The 17,648-nt window shown below is 47.6% G+C and overlaps 4 protein-coding genes across 4 annotated transcripts; all 4 read right to left on the reverse strand.

Annotated features, from left to right (window-relative positions):
* Nucleotides 1–1,316: 1,316 nt before the first annotated feature.
* On the reverse strand, nt 1,317–6,718 carry LOC6602059 (protein wech). The gene is made up of 6 exons (XM_026986476.1): nt 6,383–6,718; nt 4,152–4,455; nt 2,977–4,088; nt 2,063–2,922; nt 1,845–1,997; nt 1,317–1,755 (listed from the first exon to the last, which is right to left on the reverse strand). The coding sequence occupies exons 2-6, from the start codon at nt 4,361–4,363 to the stop codon at nt 1,585–1,587; spliced, it is 2,508 nt and encodes an 835-aa protein (XP_026842277.1). The 5' UTR covers nt 4,364–4,455; nt 6,383–6,718; the 3' UTR covers nt 1,317–1,584.
* Nucleotides 6,719–8,897: 2,179 nt separating this feature from the next.
* On the reverse strand, nt 8,898–10,793 carry LOC6602058. Its single transcript, XM_002027153.2, has 2 exons — nt 10,260–10,793; nt 8,898–9,995 (listed from the first exon to the last, which is right to left on the reverse strand). The coding sequence occupies exons 1-2, from the start codon at nt 10,507–10,509 to the stop codon at nt 9,160–9,162; spliced, it is 1,086 nt and encodes a 361-aa protein (XP_002027189.2). The 5' UTR covers nt 10,510–10,793; the 3' UTR covers nt 8,898–9,159.
* Nucleotides 10,794–11,679: 886 nt separating this feature from the next.
* Nucleotides 11,680–14,025, reverse strand: LOC6602057 (mesoderm induction early response protein 1). The gene is made up of 3 exons (XM_002027152.2): nt 13,217–14,025; nt 12,573–13,147; nt 11,680–12,513 (listed from the first exon to the last, which is right to left on the reverse strand). Exons 1-3 carry the CDS (start codon nt 13,980–13,982, stop codon nt 12,097–12,099), a joined length of 1,758 nt encoding a protein of 585 aa, XP_002027188.1. The 5' UTR covers nt 13,983–14,025; the 3' UTR covers nt 11,680–12,096.
* Nucleotides 14,026–14,241: 216 nt separating this feature from the next.
* LOC6602056 (DNA replication licensing factor MCM4) lies at nt 14,242–17,359 on the reverse strand. The gene is made up of 7 exons (XM_002027151.2): nt 17,214–17,359; nt 16,842–17,152; nt 15,863–16,785; nt 15,431–15,802; nt 14,999–15,365; nt 14,482–14,934; nt 14,242–14,426 (listed from the first exon to the last, which is right to left on the reverse strand). The coding sequence occupies exons 1-7, from the start codon at nt 17,290–17,292 to the stop codon at nt 14,331–14,333; spliced, it is 2,601 nt and encodes an 866-aa protein (XP_002027187.2). The 5' UTR covers nt 17,293–17,359; the 3' UTR covers nt 14,242–14,330.
* Between the last annotated feature and the right edge of the window lie 289 nt (nt 17,360–17,648).

Here is a 17,648-nt window from a genome sequence, read left to right on the forward strand (position 1 = left end):
AAATCTACTAAATGCTAATGAACACATTGAGTCAAAAATTATGTTAATTTTTTTCGTTTTTGTTTCCTTTGTTTGTTTTCGCGACCAACCCCTCCCCTCTTGTTTTATAATCATTCCTTTAGCTAACCCCTCTTCTATCAGCCCGCTCTGCTGCTGCTTCTGCTGCTGCTGTGAGTACCCTGTGGGGGGAATCATTACAATCCGAAATCCCTGCGATGAATATAGGATGAAATGAATGTAGGTGAATGTCAGTTAAACTCGGTTTAGCTATGCCTATAATGATTCATGATGCGACCGTGACTGGATGTGGATCTCTCTATATATAATATATATATATATATTATATATATACTATATGTATATGTATATGTTGTATGTAAGTATGAGTGTTATGCTAAGTTAAGTTACTTTACGTTATCAATGTCATTGCAATTTGTCTGTGTGTTTTTGTGATTTTCATTTCACTTGTTTTTGGCCTCACCATATATGGTTCTTCAGTTGGCTCCGAAATTGCGGTTTAGTTAATCAGTCTTTGTTAAAAGTTCAACCAAAAGTCAGCGGGTTTCCTTAATATTTGTTCTTGTTTTTCTTTTCTTTCCTTTCCTTTACTTTCGTTTCGATTTCTTTTGTTTTGTTTTGCTTTGTTTCCTTTTACAAAGTTTCGTGTACTCACTTGCTCAGTCTCAATTATAAGAAATAATTAGTAAAATAATCAAAAAAATATTTTAAAAACCTATGTATGTATGTATAAATGAAAAAAATATCTCTAAACGGAACTAAACGAATTAAGATAATAATACAAACATTAATACCATGCCAAACAATTCGTCTGAAAATTATTTTGTAGTAACTCTTGTAGAAACAAAAATCTTATTTAGTAGTTCTTTCAGCTAAGCAACCCCCCATAAAACGCACTTCCCCGCTAATGGAAGAGTTTTCCATTCCACTCCATTCCTTTGCTCCTCCGGCTAGAAAACTGCTTTTCAGTCTAACTAACAGGTAGTAATATTTTCATCTAGTAATCCTTATTGTTGTGTCCTGCTCTGCTCTGCTTTCGTCTTTTACTAACCCCGCGGATCCTTCACCAATTAATGTTGTATATGTATATCTCCTATGTCCCCTAACCAACTGCTTTTGTTTTTGCTGCTGCTGCTGCTGTTGCTGTTGGTTTTCGCTTTAGACCTAATTGGTTGTGTTGGGTTGGGCTTTTTGTATATTCGCTAGATACATATTCGCATACAGATATATACAGATGTATAGATATCTGCATCTGTATCTATATCGGTACGGTATACATATGTGTAATTCGTATTGTATTGTAAATTACCAAATCGTAACCATAACTCTTAAGCATTATCGAGGTAATCGTTGTAGCACTTATGCTAAAAATTTTTTCTAATTTTCCATGCTCTCAATTCAGATTTTCTCTTTTTGTTTTTTAGTGTTTCGTTCTTTGTTTTGTTTTTGTTTTTTTCTTTTTGGATTGGATGTCTATTACGCTAACGTTTAGCTCTTGTAAATGGTCTAAAAAAAAGATTGGTATTCGTATTCCCCTCCCATTCCAGTTGACGGCTATAAGCTTATTTAGAATACGTGCACAAACCGCTTGTAAGGGTTAGACCCTTCTTTGGAGTCTGGCGACAGTTCTATAAGGAATACGATGCGACCGTCTGGCATCATGGCCACATCGCAGGTTCGATCCTTCTCGTCCAGCGTCGGTGGCATTAGCGGATTGATGGAGGGTCGCACTTCGATCTGCAAACAGGATATACATAAGTTATAATCCGTCGTTCAATCGTGTAATTCAAAAGAATGAAAGATGATTGTATTGGATAGCCACTTACATCCCACATAAAGTCAAGATTTTGATTGAAGACCAGGATGCGTTGATTCTTGGAATCGGCCACTATAATGCGGCCCTCGTCGTCACAGCACAGGCCCGAGGGCCTATTGAACTCATGGAAGCCCGAGCCCTCATGTCCCTTCACGGACAGAATCTGTAGAATAACGTATACAAGTCATAAATATTCATTTCTATATGCGCTTGCTCAAGGGTACTCACGTCGTTAATGTCAGGATCGATTAGATAGAGGCAATGGTTGTCAAAGTCGGAGACAATGATGTTGCCCGTGGGCGTATAGCAGACACCGCGGGGCGAGGCGATGCCCTTCGTCTGGCCATGGTTGTCGAACACAATCTGGCGTATGAAACGTCCCTCGGAATCGAACTGCTGGATGCGATGGTTGCGCGAATCGGTGACCACAATCTGGCGACGCGAGTTTACTGCCACATCCCACGGATACTGGAACTGGCCGTACTCCTTGCCATAGCTGCCGAACTTGAGCAGGAAGACGCCGCTGGCCGTGAAGATCTGCACGCGATGGTTGTCTTTGTCCACCACAATGATGCGATTGTCCACGTCCACACAGATGCCGGCTGGCAGATCGAACTCCCCGTTGCCCACGCCCTTGCGACCGAACTTAAACTTGAGCGAGCCGTCTGGATTGAAGACCTGCACACGGTTGTTGCGCCGATCCGAGACCAGAACATGGCCCATCTTGTCTACGCACAGGCCCCACGGTCGGCTCACCTGCCCATCCTCGTGGCCTTCGGTGGCAAACGACAGCGACAGCGAATTGGAGTTGCGCACCTTCACCAGATCCATACAGCCAGGAATCGCCTGCGTCGTCCGAGGGGCGCTGAAGTGAAGGCCTGGGGAGCTTCGCAGTCCGTTCAATTCCCAGTCCAGGGCTGCGCTCGACATGCCGCAGGCGCTGCCGCCACGGGGCTGCATTATGGGCGACGGTATGCGGAAGCTATTGTCCCGCAGCAATGGCCGACGCACGTTCGAGGATGCTACGCTCAGGGGATTGTTGGCAATGCTGCCGATGCCAAAGGCCAAGTCCATTCCATTGCCAGGACCTACACCGACACCGACACCGCCACCGACGCCGCCACCGACACCGACACCTACACCGACACCACCACCGACACCGATTGGATTGACACCTACACTAACACCAGCTCCGACTCCTCCGATTCCCACGGAGGCGGCAGTGACGGCATTCACATTGGAGACGCTGGGTACGATGCCGCTGGTGCTTGTGACGATGGGCAGGTTCTTATCGTCGACAAGTATGACGCCTCCCTGGTTTCGGATATCCTGCAGAAGACTGTAGTCGGGTGGCGCAAAGGCAAAGACCTCCTGCTTGGGCTGCAGGTCCTTGTAGATGCCGGCGAACTGCTCCATCTGGCGCTGTCCGTTGGTGAGCTTCATCGCGATCTCTATCTGGTCCATGCTCAATGCGTTGTCCGCCACTTTACTGAGCATATCGGAGGTCTCGGAAAGGCCGGCCAGAGCGGACTTAAGTCCCGCCATCTGGTCGTGGAGAATGGCCAGGCGGCGCAATCGCAGCTTCTCCACAAAGTCGAGCAGAAAGCGCTCGCGGTCCTCGATGGCAATGATGAACTGACGGAAGGCCTTCCGTATGTTGTCGCTCAGTTCGCTGCAGTTGCGTTCGATGAGACGGATGAATGCCAGGGCCTTGTCAATGCTGCTCTTGATGCAGCGCGTCCCCACTTGGCTGCTTTCGATGGCGCCCTCCAGCTTCTCCTTGGAGCCGACCATAAAACTCTGAATGGATGCGTAGCTGTGCTCCTTGTGCTCGTGCAGAGTGCAGCACTGGCACACCAGCTTGCGGCAGTAGTCGCACACGTAGCGCAGCATCTCGTTGTGAATGTCGCAGATGAAGTTGGAGCTGGGCGGCGTGTGGGCGTGGGTCGAGCTGCCGCCTGTGGGCGAGGCCCCGATGGGCGTCGGCAGCGACACGATCGAGTGGTTCGAGGAGAGCGGACTGTTGCGGTGCTCCCTCAGGCAGTCGTTGCACATGAACTCGTTGCACTCGAGGCAGCGTATGGAGGCGCTCACCTCGCACCAGCCGCAGCTGATGCTCGAGTTGTTGGAAGACTCTGGAGACATCTTTGGGTTGCTGCGCGGCCCGCTTCCAATGGGTCCGATGCTGAAGTCGCCATGTGTGTCCAGTCCGCCAAGAAAGTTATTGATAAAGAAGTCCGTGCGTGGTGGGGAGCTGCACAAAAGCAAAATGATTGTTAGCACTGTAACTACTGTACTGTTCTGTACTGTCACTTACCTCTGTCCCACATTGGGCAGCAGTCCGACATTGAGGTCCCAGGCGGGGAAGGACTCCAGTATGCCTGCCAGGAGGCGCTCGGAGGAGTTGCTGGCGTTGCTGCTTACACTGCCGCTGCCATTGACAGTCGAGGAGGCAACTCCGTTGGCGCTGGCCGTATTGCTGCTAGCCATTTGTTGCGGAACCGAATTGTTTGACAAGAGTTCCATCATAAGATTGTTTGAGATCACTTTTCTAGCACTAGCGTAGTTGTAGGTGCAGTTGCAGGCGTGGCCCTTTGCTGTCGATTTGTGACACTTTTACGCTGAAAATATCGTCGCGAAATAAAGAAATTTTAATTGAATTTCCTAGACGTTTGTATGTGACAGAAATAGTTGTGTTGCTATTTGTTTTTCGGTTTCTAACTGCGTTTGGAACGCGCGAGAGACGTTGTCAGGAGACGGGAGGAGGCAACGAACTAATTTCGCCACAGCCGTTGACGTGCATTAAGTAGCCCGAAAAAAGGCAGGGCAAGACAGCCTTGAGGATCGAGCCTTGAGTTGCAGCTGCATCTGGGCCTGCGGCTTAGGTAGCCCGGAAAAACTCAGCCTTTTCGTCTTCGATTTTCCTGTCCTGTCCGTCCATATTGTGCCTACTTACAACGCGCTGATCCTTGATCCCTTTCCCTCTATGCCGTCCCAAATTCGTAAAACGAGACCCGAGCAGATGTGTGGCGCGATCTGCAGCAGCACAAGCAGCAGGTCAGATTTGTTTTTGCTTGCCGTGCATCCTTAAGATACATATGTATGTATATGTATGTACATTCGAGTTGGCCCTATTATGAGATATCCCGCTGTCGGCAAAACTCTAGGAATTGGAATTTAGAATTCGCCATGCGTATCCCTATTTATGAGCCCTATTGTCTTCAAGCAAACCCAAAATGGCGCGCAATCCATCGATTTGCGTCTAGTCCTGGCTGTACTCCCGTAATCCCAAGTTCCTCATAGTCCCACTCCACCCCCACTCCTACTCATTTTGTGCAAGCTTGGTAACCCAAATAAAGGAGACCAGACCCCACCATCCCCCAAATAAACCGGAAAACGCAAAAACGGGAGAGTGTGGAAAGGAATTGAACTCAACCCACCCTCATATACTGTGCAGTAATCTCAAATCTCATTGCGTAGTTCTAGCATTTTCCCGTTTTTCCGACCCCACCACCATCACCATTTCTACCCCCTCCCACTCACCCTCCTGTTCATGCTCCTTCAACGCGCTAGCTAGCGGCTTTTTGTGGATGGAAAACCCAAAAGGAAAACGCAATAAAACGACGAACGAACGACTGGTTGCCATCTTCAAGACGGGGCTATCCACGTCGTACGCCCAATCAACCGACCCGACCCGACCGACTTTCATCCCCTCTCATGGTAACAGCCGGACGAGGAGGAGGGGCAGAGCAGCATTGGAAACGGTTACATTTACACTCGAAGAAAATAGGCCGAAAAGCAAAGATCTTGTTTTGTTTTCTTGTGGATATTTGGTAATTTGAGTTAATTTATAGCATAACTTCAAGGGTTGGACGAGGGGCTAAGCAAATCCAGTTTGGGTGGCTTTTGCTGGGTTGCTATCAACGACAGAAGGATAAAGTAGACTCTAGTTGGTCTGGTGCTTCCGATACATGCAACGCCCCGGAATGGGATGCATTTCAAGGATATTTTTGTGCCGTGTAGACGAAGAGAAACTACCCTTGTCACCCTTGAACATTTTCCATTGAAAACGGGTCTGTCGCAGTCGCAGAGCCTCAGAAAGTGGAAAAAAACATGACCAAGAAGTTAAAGTCCTTTCACAAACAGACACACCACTACAGGGACACTTTCATATCCGTGTGTGTGTGTTTGTGTGTTTGTTTGTTTGTGTGTGTGCGGATACGACGCAAAAACGTGATGGGATGGGGATGAGGGTTGTATTTATACAAGAAGTCTCTCTATATCTCTCTACTACATACATATGTAGGTGGTTCGTTTGAGTTCCTGCGGCACACACACAGAAAACAGAAAAACGAAAACTGAAAATCCATCGAGATGTAAGAAATCTTGAGAATCTCGATATTTAGATTTAAACGAAGTAAAATCAATATTTTCATTCAATTCAAGGCAATAGTTTATACATATCATTCTGTTGACAATAGTTCATATCACCCTCCCACTCTCTGCACCATCTGCAGCACTCTCCTCTTCTCCGTCATTCGTACACACCTTTTTCAGCAGCCTCATGCAAGCCGCTGTGGAACGGAACTGCACACCTTCAATGGGTCTCCGTCTCCGGCCCGACACAACCGACACGACAAAACCGAATTTGACTCGTCGCTGATTCCCAGATTGTTTGTCAATTAGTTTTGATTCGATTCGGGAAAGAATATTGATTCTTATTCGCGATTTTTCAGTGGTATTCTTTGCGATTTTGTGTTATGCGAGATTCTGTCGTTTTTCGACCGAGTCACCCAGAGATCTTATGCGTAATTCGCTTGCCCGTGCACATTCATTCGCTCCGACATTCATGTATTCCTTTTTCCGACTAAAAGATACATTCGACTAAAAACACAACAAATACTGTGTCAGCGCTTGACTCGCTCTCTCTTTCTCTCTCCCTCTCTTCGTGTGCGTGCTGCTCTTTCTGTTCTGTTGCTTTTGCTTATTCTGATTCAGATTCAGATTCTGCTTCTGTCTCTGCTGCTCTTCCTCTAGCTAAACAAAAAATAAAATAAAACAAACCCCAAATGTATCTCGCAGATAGTTTTTGATTTTGATGTGCGCGCGCAATTCCTCTCTCACGCTCTTTTTTGCTTTTAACATAGCCAGCACGCACACCAGTGTTGCGAGTTCAGCTTTTTTTCGTCGAATCTAGCGCGCAGCGGGAATTCATATTTTTCGTTTTTTTTTTTTTTTTTTTATTTGACGCACTATTTGGATTTTCCCACCTCCACATTAAACTAATTAAATTGTTCTAGCCAATATCCATAGTAGATACCTTCCCTGTAACTTAACTCACTTTAGGCACTCATAATAAATAAATAAATACATATTTAATCATCCCATCTGATCAAAATTCTGCAAATCTACTTCTGATTTTTAGATTTTAATTAATTAATTCAACGAATTTCATATAGCAGTATATTATTATAATAGTACTATCATTTTGTTAACTAGTTTTTTTCTAATTTCTGTAGCCAATCTAGCTTTGTTTTAATCAAAAAAGTATTGTCGACACTGACGCACACAACTCGGGTCTTCTGCCTCTCTCACACTCTCTCTCTCTCTCGTTGGTTTATGCTCATGTGCACATTTTTATCTTCTATTCATTTTCACTTATGCCGCAAAGAACTGCAACCAAATGCGCCCCACATCCAAGAGGGTAGTGCCTGAAGTTAATCACTAGCCAACAGGGAACGAATAGAGGATCTATTTTATGAAACAGTTACATCAACTTACTAATAACTTCGCGCTAGGGACGACCCTTAAAATGCCGATTGGATCATGGCGTCTGTTTTTATACAGGGTACTCGTGGGAGCAGAGGGGTATATATTATTTGTGGAGATGCATGCACCGCACAGCAGGGAGAAATTAAATCCAAATTTTAGCACTCATGCATCATTTAGTCTCTATTTTTCTACACCATTTCCAAAGTCACTTGGGAAGATGCGATTGTACACTCACAATATTGCTTCACTTTCTCAGATCCAACACAGAAAACAGGATATCGATGCTATCGATATCGTTGAAAAACGTGTATCGTGCTCAAGCCGACAATTATTTAAGTACACTCTTCCCGAATTTAATTGCTGTTCCTAAATTTCAGTTAGGTCGACTACGCTTTGAAATACCCTCGTGTAGCCGTATACAAGACATATCAAATAAAAATGTTTCTTTTCTTATTTCAAAATTTGCGCGTCCATTGTTCGTTCTATTACTTTGGCGTGCGTGTTTTTCACTTGAAGTTTTAACCGCTCGTTGCGCGTGGTTTTGTTTAGTTTTTCGAATACTTCTGACCCACTTAGCGTGGCGAGGGACTAGGACTCCTCGAAATCTACAACCTTCACGCTCAAACTGGATGCAAACTCTGTCGCCGACGCAGCACTGACGCTGCTGCCCTTCTGGCGTGCTCATTATTGTTTTTGTTATATGCTTCTTTTCGGTGGACATAGCCGAAATGTGGTCCCGTTTGTGCATCTTGCCCTAGAAGCGATCGTTTTTACCTAAAATCAATTAAAAAATATTTGCATAAAGCTAAACAAGGTTATACATGTTCCCTTTGGACAAAGTGAATTTGCTGTTTTTCGAACAAATCCAGCTTCTTTCATATATTCGATATAAGAAAAATGTTAGAGTTAGGGCATTACAAAGTCGTGACCGCCGCCGAAGGGAGCTCATAGAGAGCGAGAGAGTAAACCAAATTGAGAGAATTCTCTTCACATTAACGGCGCATGTGTGTGGCGGGAAAATACTGATGGAGACAGACACCACCGGCAGAGGCAGAGGGCAGACAAGAGAGACCCAAACACCCTTAAGGAACTCGTTTTGCACTGACAAAATTTTGTAGCCCCCGTGTTTCCTTCCTTGGCTGCAGCACTATTATCGTATTAAGCCCGATGTTTCAGAGAACTGCGGGCGGCTGATGCAGGTCGCTACCTGCGCAGGTGCGCCCGGCCAGGGCAGGAGGGACAGGTAAAACATGAGGTTATCCTCCGACACAAAGACAAAGAAGCAGGACGATCTATCGCTATGTTGAATGTCTATTTTCTGTTCGCCTGTAAAAGTACATATGTATGTATGATACGGGTCTATGAATCTTAGTACACAAGTGTACATTTGATGTATCTGCGTGAAAGTTCTTAAAACGAGGGCAGGAGTACTGATTACATGCTAAGTATGAATGCAGATCCACAGTGTTATTCAGTCGCGTGCTTATAATACTGTAAGCTAAGCTTAAAGTCTACAGAGCCAGGCTAATAGATCCGAAGCCGGCCGCCTAAGATTAGCCAAACTCCAACTCTTCAATGAGGACATTCTGGAGCTTCTGGCGCACACGTAGCTTCCGCCGCTCATCCAGCTTCTGCAGGAATGGCATCAGGCTGAGCAGAAACATACGATCGGCATCGTCTTGTAGCTCTGCCAGTGAGGACTCGGTGTTGGTGGCTGCATCCATGCTGATGTACTTAAAGGGCAAATTGGATGTCGGTGACTGTGATAGCGACGGCTTCACATCGGGCTCCGTCTTCTGGCTATTGTTGGAGGTGTCATTAGTTGTACACTTGACATTGGAGCTGGACAACTCCAGCTCCTCCTCATCGTCGTCCAGCACTTCGATGGTGAAGAGACTTGGGTCCGGCGTGTTTATAGTCTCGCTGCGCTTTGTGCGTTCCTCCTCGTTCTCCGAGGCAGCATCCTCGTCAAAGTCGTCGTCATCCTCCTCCTCGGGGGGGCTGGGCTCCAGTTTGATCCGCTTCCTGTCCGGAGGCTCAGCCGGAACGCAGTCTCTGTCCTCGAAAAAGGAACTGATGTCGGAGAAGCTTGGCTGGTGCAGCTCCGAGTCGTAGCTATCGCTCAGCTCACAAATTGGCTCCGTGGCCACGGCGGGTCCGTCATATTTCTCGTCCAGTATATTGTTGTTCTCCGTCCAGTGTCCTGGCGGGTACTTCTTACAGCTGCTGCGTGTCTGTCGCATGATGTTCTCGTGGACGGCGTGCTCCATAAACCGCATGTCATTATAAAAGCGCCAGGTCGACGGCGTTTCATTGGACAGATTGTTTCGGATGTATACCTTCCGAAAGTTGTCCCTCAGATGGCCCCACTTGATCCGGCATATGTCCGCTAAAGAAAAACGAGAGAGCGGGGGTAGTTTTAATGCCACTGAATGGAATCCAAGGGGGGTAAGGGCAGGGAACGACGGCGATCGTGATTAAACAGAGTTGGCATGTCTGTGTGGGCAGCACCAAACATCAAGCCACATACGAACATAATGTACATATGTATAAGTATGTAAGCGTGTGTATGTACATACATGTATACATACATACAGCCATATAGGAATCTGGGCATTGGCATTGCGATACCTCTCTCCGTCTCTTCGCTCACCTGGCAAATTCACATCCTGGCCAACCTCAAACCAAATTGGCGTAATGTCGCTGCGCTTTTGGCCACTCACGTTGTTTCGCAACCAGAGCATGGGCCTGCGTGAGACAGCCGCAATGAGACGCTTCACCGTCTCAATTGGCAGCTTGGCTGTGTTCGTGAAGGCGAAGGAGGAGGAGAACGCGGGCGGCGAGGCCGAAGATGATGACGCATTGTTGTAAGCTACCTCCATAGTGCCGCCGCAACACAACATACACCATACAACAACGAGTCCGAATAAAGCGACGCACGCAGCTCAAGCGCTGAAACGGCACTGAAAACTGAAAAATACGGGTACGGTCCAACCAGTTTACGTGCCTTTTGGCTCTCAGGCGATGGCAATGCGAGGCAATGGCAATGGCGAAGGCGAGTCCAAAGAAAACCGAGAAGAGAGCGCAGGCACAACGGGCGCACAGCAACAGGCTTTGCCGCAAACTGGCATCAGCAATATTGTCCGGATGTAAAGCTTCCGCTGGCAGCTCGCGGCGGCTAGCTGGCAACGCCGTTGTCGGCTCGTATTTGTGCGCTTTACGGTTGTTAACTCTGCGCTGTCGTATGCATTGCTGTGGGGCCGTATCGAATCCAATGTGCTCTGCTCCGTCCACTCCCATCCAGCCAAAGCCAATCACCTCCAAGTGAACTGTCTGCAGCAAAACTAATACAACAATGCAAATTGATACAATCGGACACTGCTGAATCCTGCAAAGGGGGTGACACTCTGATTAGGCTCAACGTGGCGCAGCACGCCCAGATCCAAAGTCCTTTTCGGGCTGTCGTATATGCTTACACAGCGGAGTGTAGCGTACTTGTTGCGCTTTGTTTATTTTTATCAAAACTGGATTTTACTACGGTCGGCTGGACTGCATGGAAATGGAGATGGAGTGAACGTAAAATATTCACGCTACGGAGCGCTGTCGGAAAAAGAGAGAATACGCACACACAAGAATGTACATCCATGAAGCCCCATCTTCGGTTTTCACGATCGTGAGCCTGGGCCCTGGGACGAGTAGTATCTCCAATTGGTGCTGCCGTTGTCTGTCTGTCTGTCCGTCCGTTCTCTCCTCGCTCCCCGCTCTTGTGCCTGTGTGTACGTACGTTTTGGGGTTCGGCTCTTTTTTTCGTGCTAAGCTGCTAGCGAAAATGCAAGTGAAGCAAACATGGCAATTGGCGACTGGGTTTGTTTATCAGATGTTGCTTGTTCGTTCTCGTTCTCTGGCTTTGTGGTTATGTTTCAGGCTGACATTTGATCCTCGAAGCATTTTATTTCTGAAAGAGAGCACCTCCAACGTCTGACCACTGGAAGCAATTTAATACCGTAATTGACCATTTCCACGAACAGTTTGCGATCCAAACTATCGACGTACACCTACGCGTACAATTCACAGACATTTAGATTACATTTATTGACACATTCAACGAAACTTAAGGATTGAGCGAAAATACAAATATTGTATACATACGAGTACATATGTACGTATATAATAAGCCATAAGTACTCGACTCCGGAATCTATTAGGACTTGTAACAAATAGACATTCATATGCGCTTAACATTATATTAATAGTTATGAGAAATATCGTTTTAAGAATCTGGAATAATATATGTATATATTGTATCCTACACGTACTGGATGTACATAAACGTACGGTAATGGATTACTTTTTGCTTAGTACTACGCCTTTCTCTGCCCTGCCTGTTCCAGACGAAAGCGCCTGCGCTCATGTCGGAGCCTGTTCCTATGGTAGCTGCCGATTTTTCCTAGAACTTTCCACGCATAAGTCTATATATGTACATATGTCACTTAGATGGTAACCTGGTTTTCTTCGTTCTCATTATCTTCTTCGTCTTCCTGGGTCATGGGTGCGGGCGTTCCACGTTTGCTACTTGCAGTACCAGCAGCACCGCTCGCCGGCTGGCCACCAGTCATAATGGAGTAGCTCTTCGACGATGGCTTTCGGGGGCAAGTGGTAGTGCTATCTTTATCCATTGCGTGCTCCCCATTGCTGTGCCCGTTGCTGCTGTGTGGGGAGCAGCTGCCGTTGCTGTTCCCGTTCCCGCTTCCATTGCCATTGCCGTTTCCGTTGCCAGTACCCGCTTCGTTAAGGAATGCATCCATGTGATCGATGGTATCATTCAGGGCAAAGCTCTGGTCGCGGCGCTCGCTCTTCTTCCACAGGTAATAAAACTGGACCAGTTCGCGCATGGTTCTTGTGCGCACCTGAAAGACCCCAACCATCCCACTAATTAGTCGCTAGGAGACGTTGAGCAGTCTTTTACCTGATTCTGGCGTATCTGATAAAAGTCCTTGCCGTACTTATGTATGCCCTCCTCAAACTTGAGGCACTCCTCCTCCGACCAGCTGCTCATGGTGTCGCTCAGGGGCAGCACATTCAATCGTTTACGCCGCAGGGCCTCATTGAAGTCATAGCCACACTGGACCAGTAAATGCAGGGCCTGCTCGTTGTCCTTTACCACGGACAGAGACTCGCCGTCGCTGGCAACATTTGGCGCTGGCAGAACTCTTGGCGGAGCTAACGGGGCGGGTAAAGCTACGGGCTGCTCGTCAGTTGCCACAACTTCCACTCCCTCTTCTAACGGTGGCAAGGCTCGGGTCTCTTGGATCTTTGCCAGATATTCCTCCACTTCCCGTTCTGAGACTTGACTCGGCTCCCATATTAACAGATCTTCATTCTCGTACGGCAATATATCTCCATACTGTGAGAGACCATCGGGAATATCAGCTTGGTAGTTCACTCCAACCATGATAATCTTCCTCGCGTCATCAGATTCGTTATCCGACTCTTCGTCGTCGTAAGCTTCAACTTCTTCGAAGAGCTCCTGAAGCGGCGTGACTGTAATTAATATTACATAATGAAATCTTCAATCTAGCAACTAGACCGCAGCCGAATCTCGATACTTACATCTTTCGAGTTCTTCCAGGGGTCCGATTAGGGGCGAACTTGCTCCGAAGGACTCATCTGGATACAAATCCAGTAAATGAGAGCGGTGCTGTTTTTTTGCGACATCGGGCGGTAAAATAGCCTGCGGTTCATCTGTCTCCATGGGACTCTTATTTCGCTGAGAGCTAGACGATGTGTTCTCTTCCGAAGGGTCAACACCTGGGTCCTGCGGCTGCTCAAGGAAATCATCGACTTTGTCCTGCTGTGCTGCAGCGGCGCAGGATGTGGATGCGTGGGCAGTTTCTGTGTCTAGCTCCTGGTACTGCCGCTTGGTGGCTCGTCGCCGCCTTGAGCCGCCGCTCGATCGCTTCGAGCTGCTGGCAGCGGGCGAGGGTGCCATACTGTATTTGGCCAGCAGCTCCTCAATGGGCATTTCACTCTCCTCCCTGAGCGTGGCAATCTCGTCATCCGGATTGTGTGCCTCCAAATTGGCCAGCGCCTCTTCCTCGTTCAATGTGGCCTCATCGTCAAAGTCATTCACCATCATGTCAATGGTGGGCTCGAACGTTGTGTCCGCCAGCGAGGACGTCGGCGACATTGGAGCCTGTACGCTGGTGCTTGTGTTATCAGAGCTGGTACCTGGCGATTTGCGTCGTTCCCGCTTTGTGGGCGTTAGTGTAAGTTCGCGTCCCGCCATTGTGAGATCGCTATTTAGCAAGCTCCCAGAGTCCGCCGATGCCTCGGAGGCACTATGTGACGAATGTTCTGACGATTTGCCACACTCCATTCTTCCTGTATGGGGCTTTTACCTTTCTGTTGAATTGGCTACCTCTGCTCTGCTGCTTGTTTGGCATTGCATTGGCAGCCTCTGGTCACACTGTGATAGTCCATTTACACTGCCGCGCATTTGCTATCGATATCGATATTGACGCAATTCTAGTCTGAAAGAGGAAACGACACGTTTTCCAGCACGCACAGATAGTGCAAACGGGGCATATAGTTGGGATTTTTTCCCACAGTTCGGTATTTTTTTGGCCAAAGAAACGTTAAATTCTTGTAATATTTATTTGTATTTTCAAATGATTCTGTAATGATGCTGGGAATGAATGAGTGATTGGCATTAGCCGAAATTAAATTAACAAATGCGAATTGTATTTTTTCCCATTACAACAATGGCGCCTTCATCCTGCACTTCCTTCAGGGCATCCTCAAACTGTTCGCGCGTGATTAACTGAAAGGAAAAATATTATCATAGCAGAAACAATAAGCGGTTTGCCATTGCTTACAATTTGGGAGCCCTCTTTGATCTCCTTGAATAGTTTTTGGTAGGGAACGGTAGGCACTTTGCCCTTCTTCTTCAAGTTTTCCTTTATGGTTGCCACCAGATCTGCGCGCTTCTTGCGCGCCGCCGTAGAGAGACCAGTGGTCAATATGCCCACGTCGATTTTTCCAGAGAGAGGATCTGTTGCAGATTGCTTTAAGGCCTCGCGATGGAGTCGCCAGGCCTCCTCGACGTCCAACAACTCAACCTCGTTGCTGAGCCGCACCTTGGCGTGGGCTTCGGACAAACGTATTAGGCTCTCCAATTGACGGGGATAGGCCGAGATTTGGCCACGTCCAGCGCCAACCTTGCGCATATCTACGTAGGCCTGGATCAGGCGCTGCTGGGCCTCGTCCGACAGTGTGGGAGACAAATGTTCGCGGGCATAGGCAATGTAATCGCGCAGCACACTCATATCCTGAGAGTTTCGACAAAAACAGCTCAAAATTTGCAGAAAAATACAACCAAAAAATGGTACTTACAAACATGGTATCCTCTTCCTCATGCCTGGTCACATAGTAGAGCGAGACCAAATGACTGGCCAAACGCTTGTCGAATATCTCATCCTGTGGGTCCAGCACCAAGAAAATCAAATCGAACCGCGAGAGTAGGGTGTGTGGCAACTGTACGTTGTCGATGATGTTCTTGCGCTTGTTCCACTGCGACTCGGCGGGATTGGCAGCTGCAAGTATGGAGGTGCGTGCATTCAGCTGGCAGATGATTCCTGCCTTGGCAATGCTCAGCGTCTGCTGCTCCATTACCTCGTGGAGAACGCTGCGGGTCGAATCGTTCATTTTGTCGAACTCATCAATGCAACAGACACCGTTGTCGGCCAGTACCAGAGCGCCCCTGCAACAACATTCGTAATCCATTAGAAAATATTTCCAAACCCACAAAGAATAAATTATATTTACGTCTGCAGGACCAGCTGGCGTGTCTCTGGATCCTTGGTCACATAGGCGGTTAAGCCGACGGCCGACGAACCCCGTCCGGAGGTATACTGCGACCGCGGCACTAGGTTGTAGACGTATTGAAGCATTTGAGACTTTGATGTGCCTGGATCACCGCAAAGCAGCAAGTGGATTTCCGATCTAAAGTTCTGGCGTCCCAGGGTCGAGTGTTTCTTCTTGGTTCCACCAAACAGCTGCAGGAGGACTCCCTTCTTGATGTCGTCATTCTCATAAATGGAAGGCGCGATGGCCCTGGCCAGGCGATCGTAGATATCCGGTTTCTTGGCCAACAGCTGCAGCAGCTCAATGCGCTCAGGAGGGAAAATATGATCTTTCCTGGAAGTTTAGGAAGAAATAGTTAAATAGTTTAAAAATCATTTGGAAGATCATACGTACCCCTCTTCCTCCTCGTACAGACGCTTGTTGTCTACTTTACGGAAATGCACAACATCGACGTGGGTCTTGTACACGCTTTTCACTTGCTGGCCACTGCCTTTAAGGGGCGTGGCCCGATAGATGCCTGTTACTGTGACACGATCGCCGGGCTGAACCTTGTCGACGAGATCGTTGTGGGCGTAGAGAAGCACGTTGTGGGGTGTCTGGCCGGCGGCCATGTCGTCGGGCGATTCCTGCAGCTTGATGAGCTGCTTGTCCGTGAACTCTGATCGGTTATGGATGAGACGGAAGCAGTGATTGGTGTTGCAGTTGGTGCACAACGTTGGTTGCGAAATGCGACCTCGATCCACCTCGACGGTGGTGCTGAAGGAGCAGATGTTGCAGCTGAAGAAGGCTTCGCGCATTTCCGGTATGATGTTTGAGGAGCGGATCACCATGCCGCAAATACTGATCAGTTGATCCATGTCCTCGGGATTGAGGGAGCGCATATTGCGCGTCTTGTCGGCGTTGAAGGGACGCACCTGTATCTGGTGCTCCAGCAAAGCGGCCGGATATCGTTCGAAGAACATCTCATTGATGGCCATGTCGAAGCCGGGAATCACCTCCTGAGGATAGCAGATTAACTGGCGGTACAAGTCCTGATCAAAGGTCTTCAGATGGGCACTGTTCAGATTCAGATACGGCTCCTCCAATGTGTGAATCTCCTCGAGCTTTTGCAGATACAGAGGCTGATTGACATCTATATTCTCAGAGATTTCATCCTGCTCAGCGGTCGGATCAATAAAGCGCATAATGAACGACTTGAACTTGGACTTGCACTGGCTAACAACTACATTGGTGCCCCAGACCACTAGCTGGGGAGCTTGCGAAGACTCAGAAACAGGATCTGTAGTCTCAGAGCCCTTTTCGGGAATTGGTTCCAGCTGTAATAGAGAAGGATTCGTAGAGTAGAGTTGGAAAGTAGGAGATCTTTACTCACACCAGAGCCGCCACCAATGGTCACTTGACGAATTCGCTTGTCTGTCCGAATATCAGGACGAGCACGCAGCGGAGTACCGCGAATGCCCGAACGGGGCGTACGAATGGAGCCCATGGAGCTGGGCGTGCCATAGTTGAGAGGTGAACTCAGATCGATCTCACTCATGTTGAGTCCGAGACCCCGCGCCGGACTCGTAGCAGGCAAACTTATATTTCCTGGCGATGTGGGTGGCAAACTAATATTGTCCGATGGCCTGGCCGCACGGCCAGGACCCATTCGCATGGGCGTCTCCACATCCTGCGTTGCGATGCCTGCAATCGCCGAGAACAATCATTTATATATTTGTCGGCTGGACTGGACTGGTTTCTTTACCTCTGGTTGGTGTACGAGCTCCCGCTCCTTGCTTTGGGGTACCAGATCCGACACTGGGCGATCGAGCGGGACTTGACATTTCAGATTTAATCGCTTTGCTTTTTCTGTTATTTAAAAACCTCAACTGGAGCTTCTAATATTATTTTTTGTACAATGCCTCGCTGGTTCTTCTCGAGTAAAGCGCGGGAAAAATTGAGAGATGCAGCTGTGCTTAGTGTTGGAAATTACATTGTGGTACGTATGGTATACTCCTGAAATGTTTATCATCTCACGTCAAATCTCAAGGGAATTGCACAGTTTATGGTCTTCTTATAGAGACCAATAATAGGTATTGTGATCGAGATGTATGTGTACACGGAATGAATATAATAGGTCTAATGAAAAAGTCATTATAATTTATTCAAATCAGCTAGCAAAACCGAATTTTAACATTAA

The sequence above is a fragment of the Drosophila persimilis genome, unplaced genomic scaffold (genome assembly GCF_003286085.1).
Source record: "Drosophila persimilis strain 14011-0111.01,24,50 unplaced genomic scaffold, DperRS2 tig00000002-arrow-pilon, whole genome shotgun sequence".
Lineage (NCBI taxonomy): Eukaryota > Metazoa > Arthropoda > Insecta > Diptera > Drosophilidae > Drosophila > Drosophila persimilis.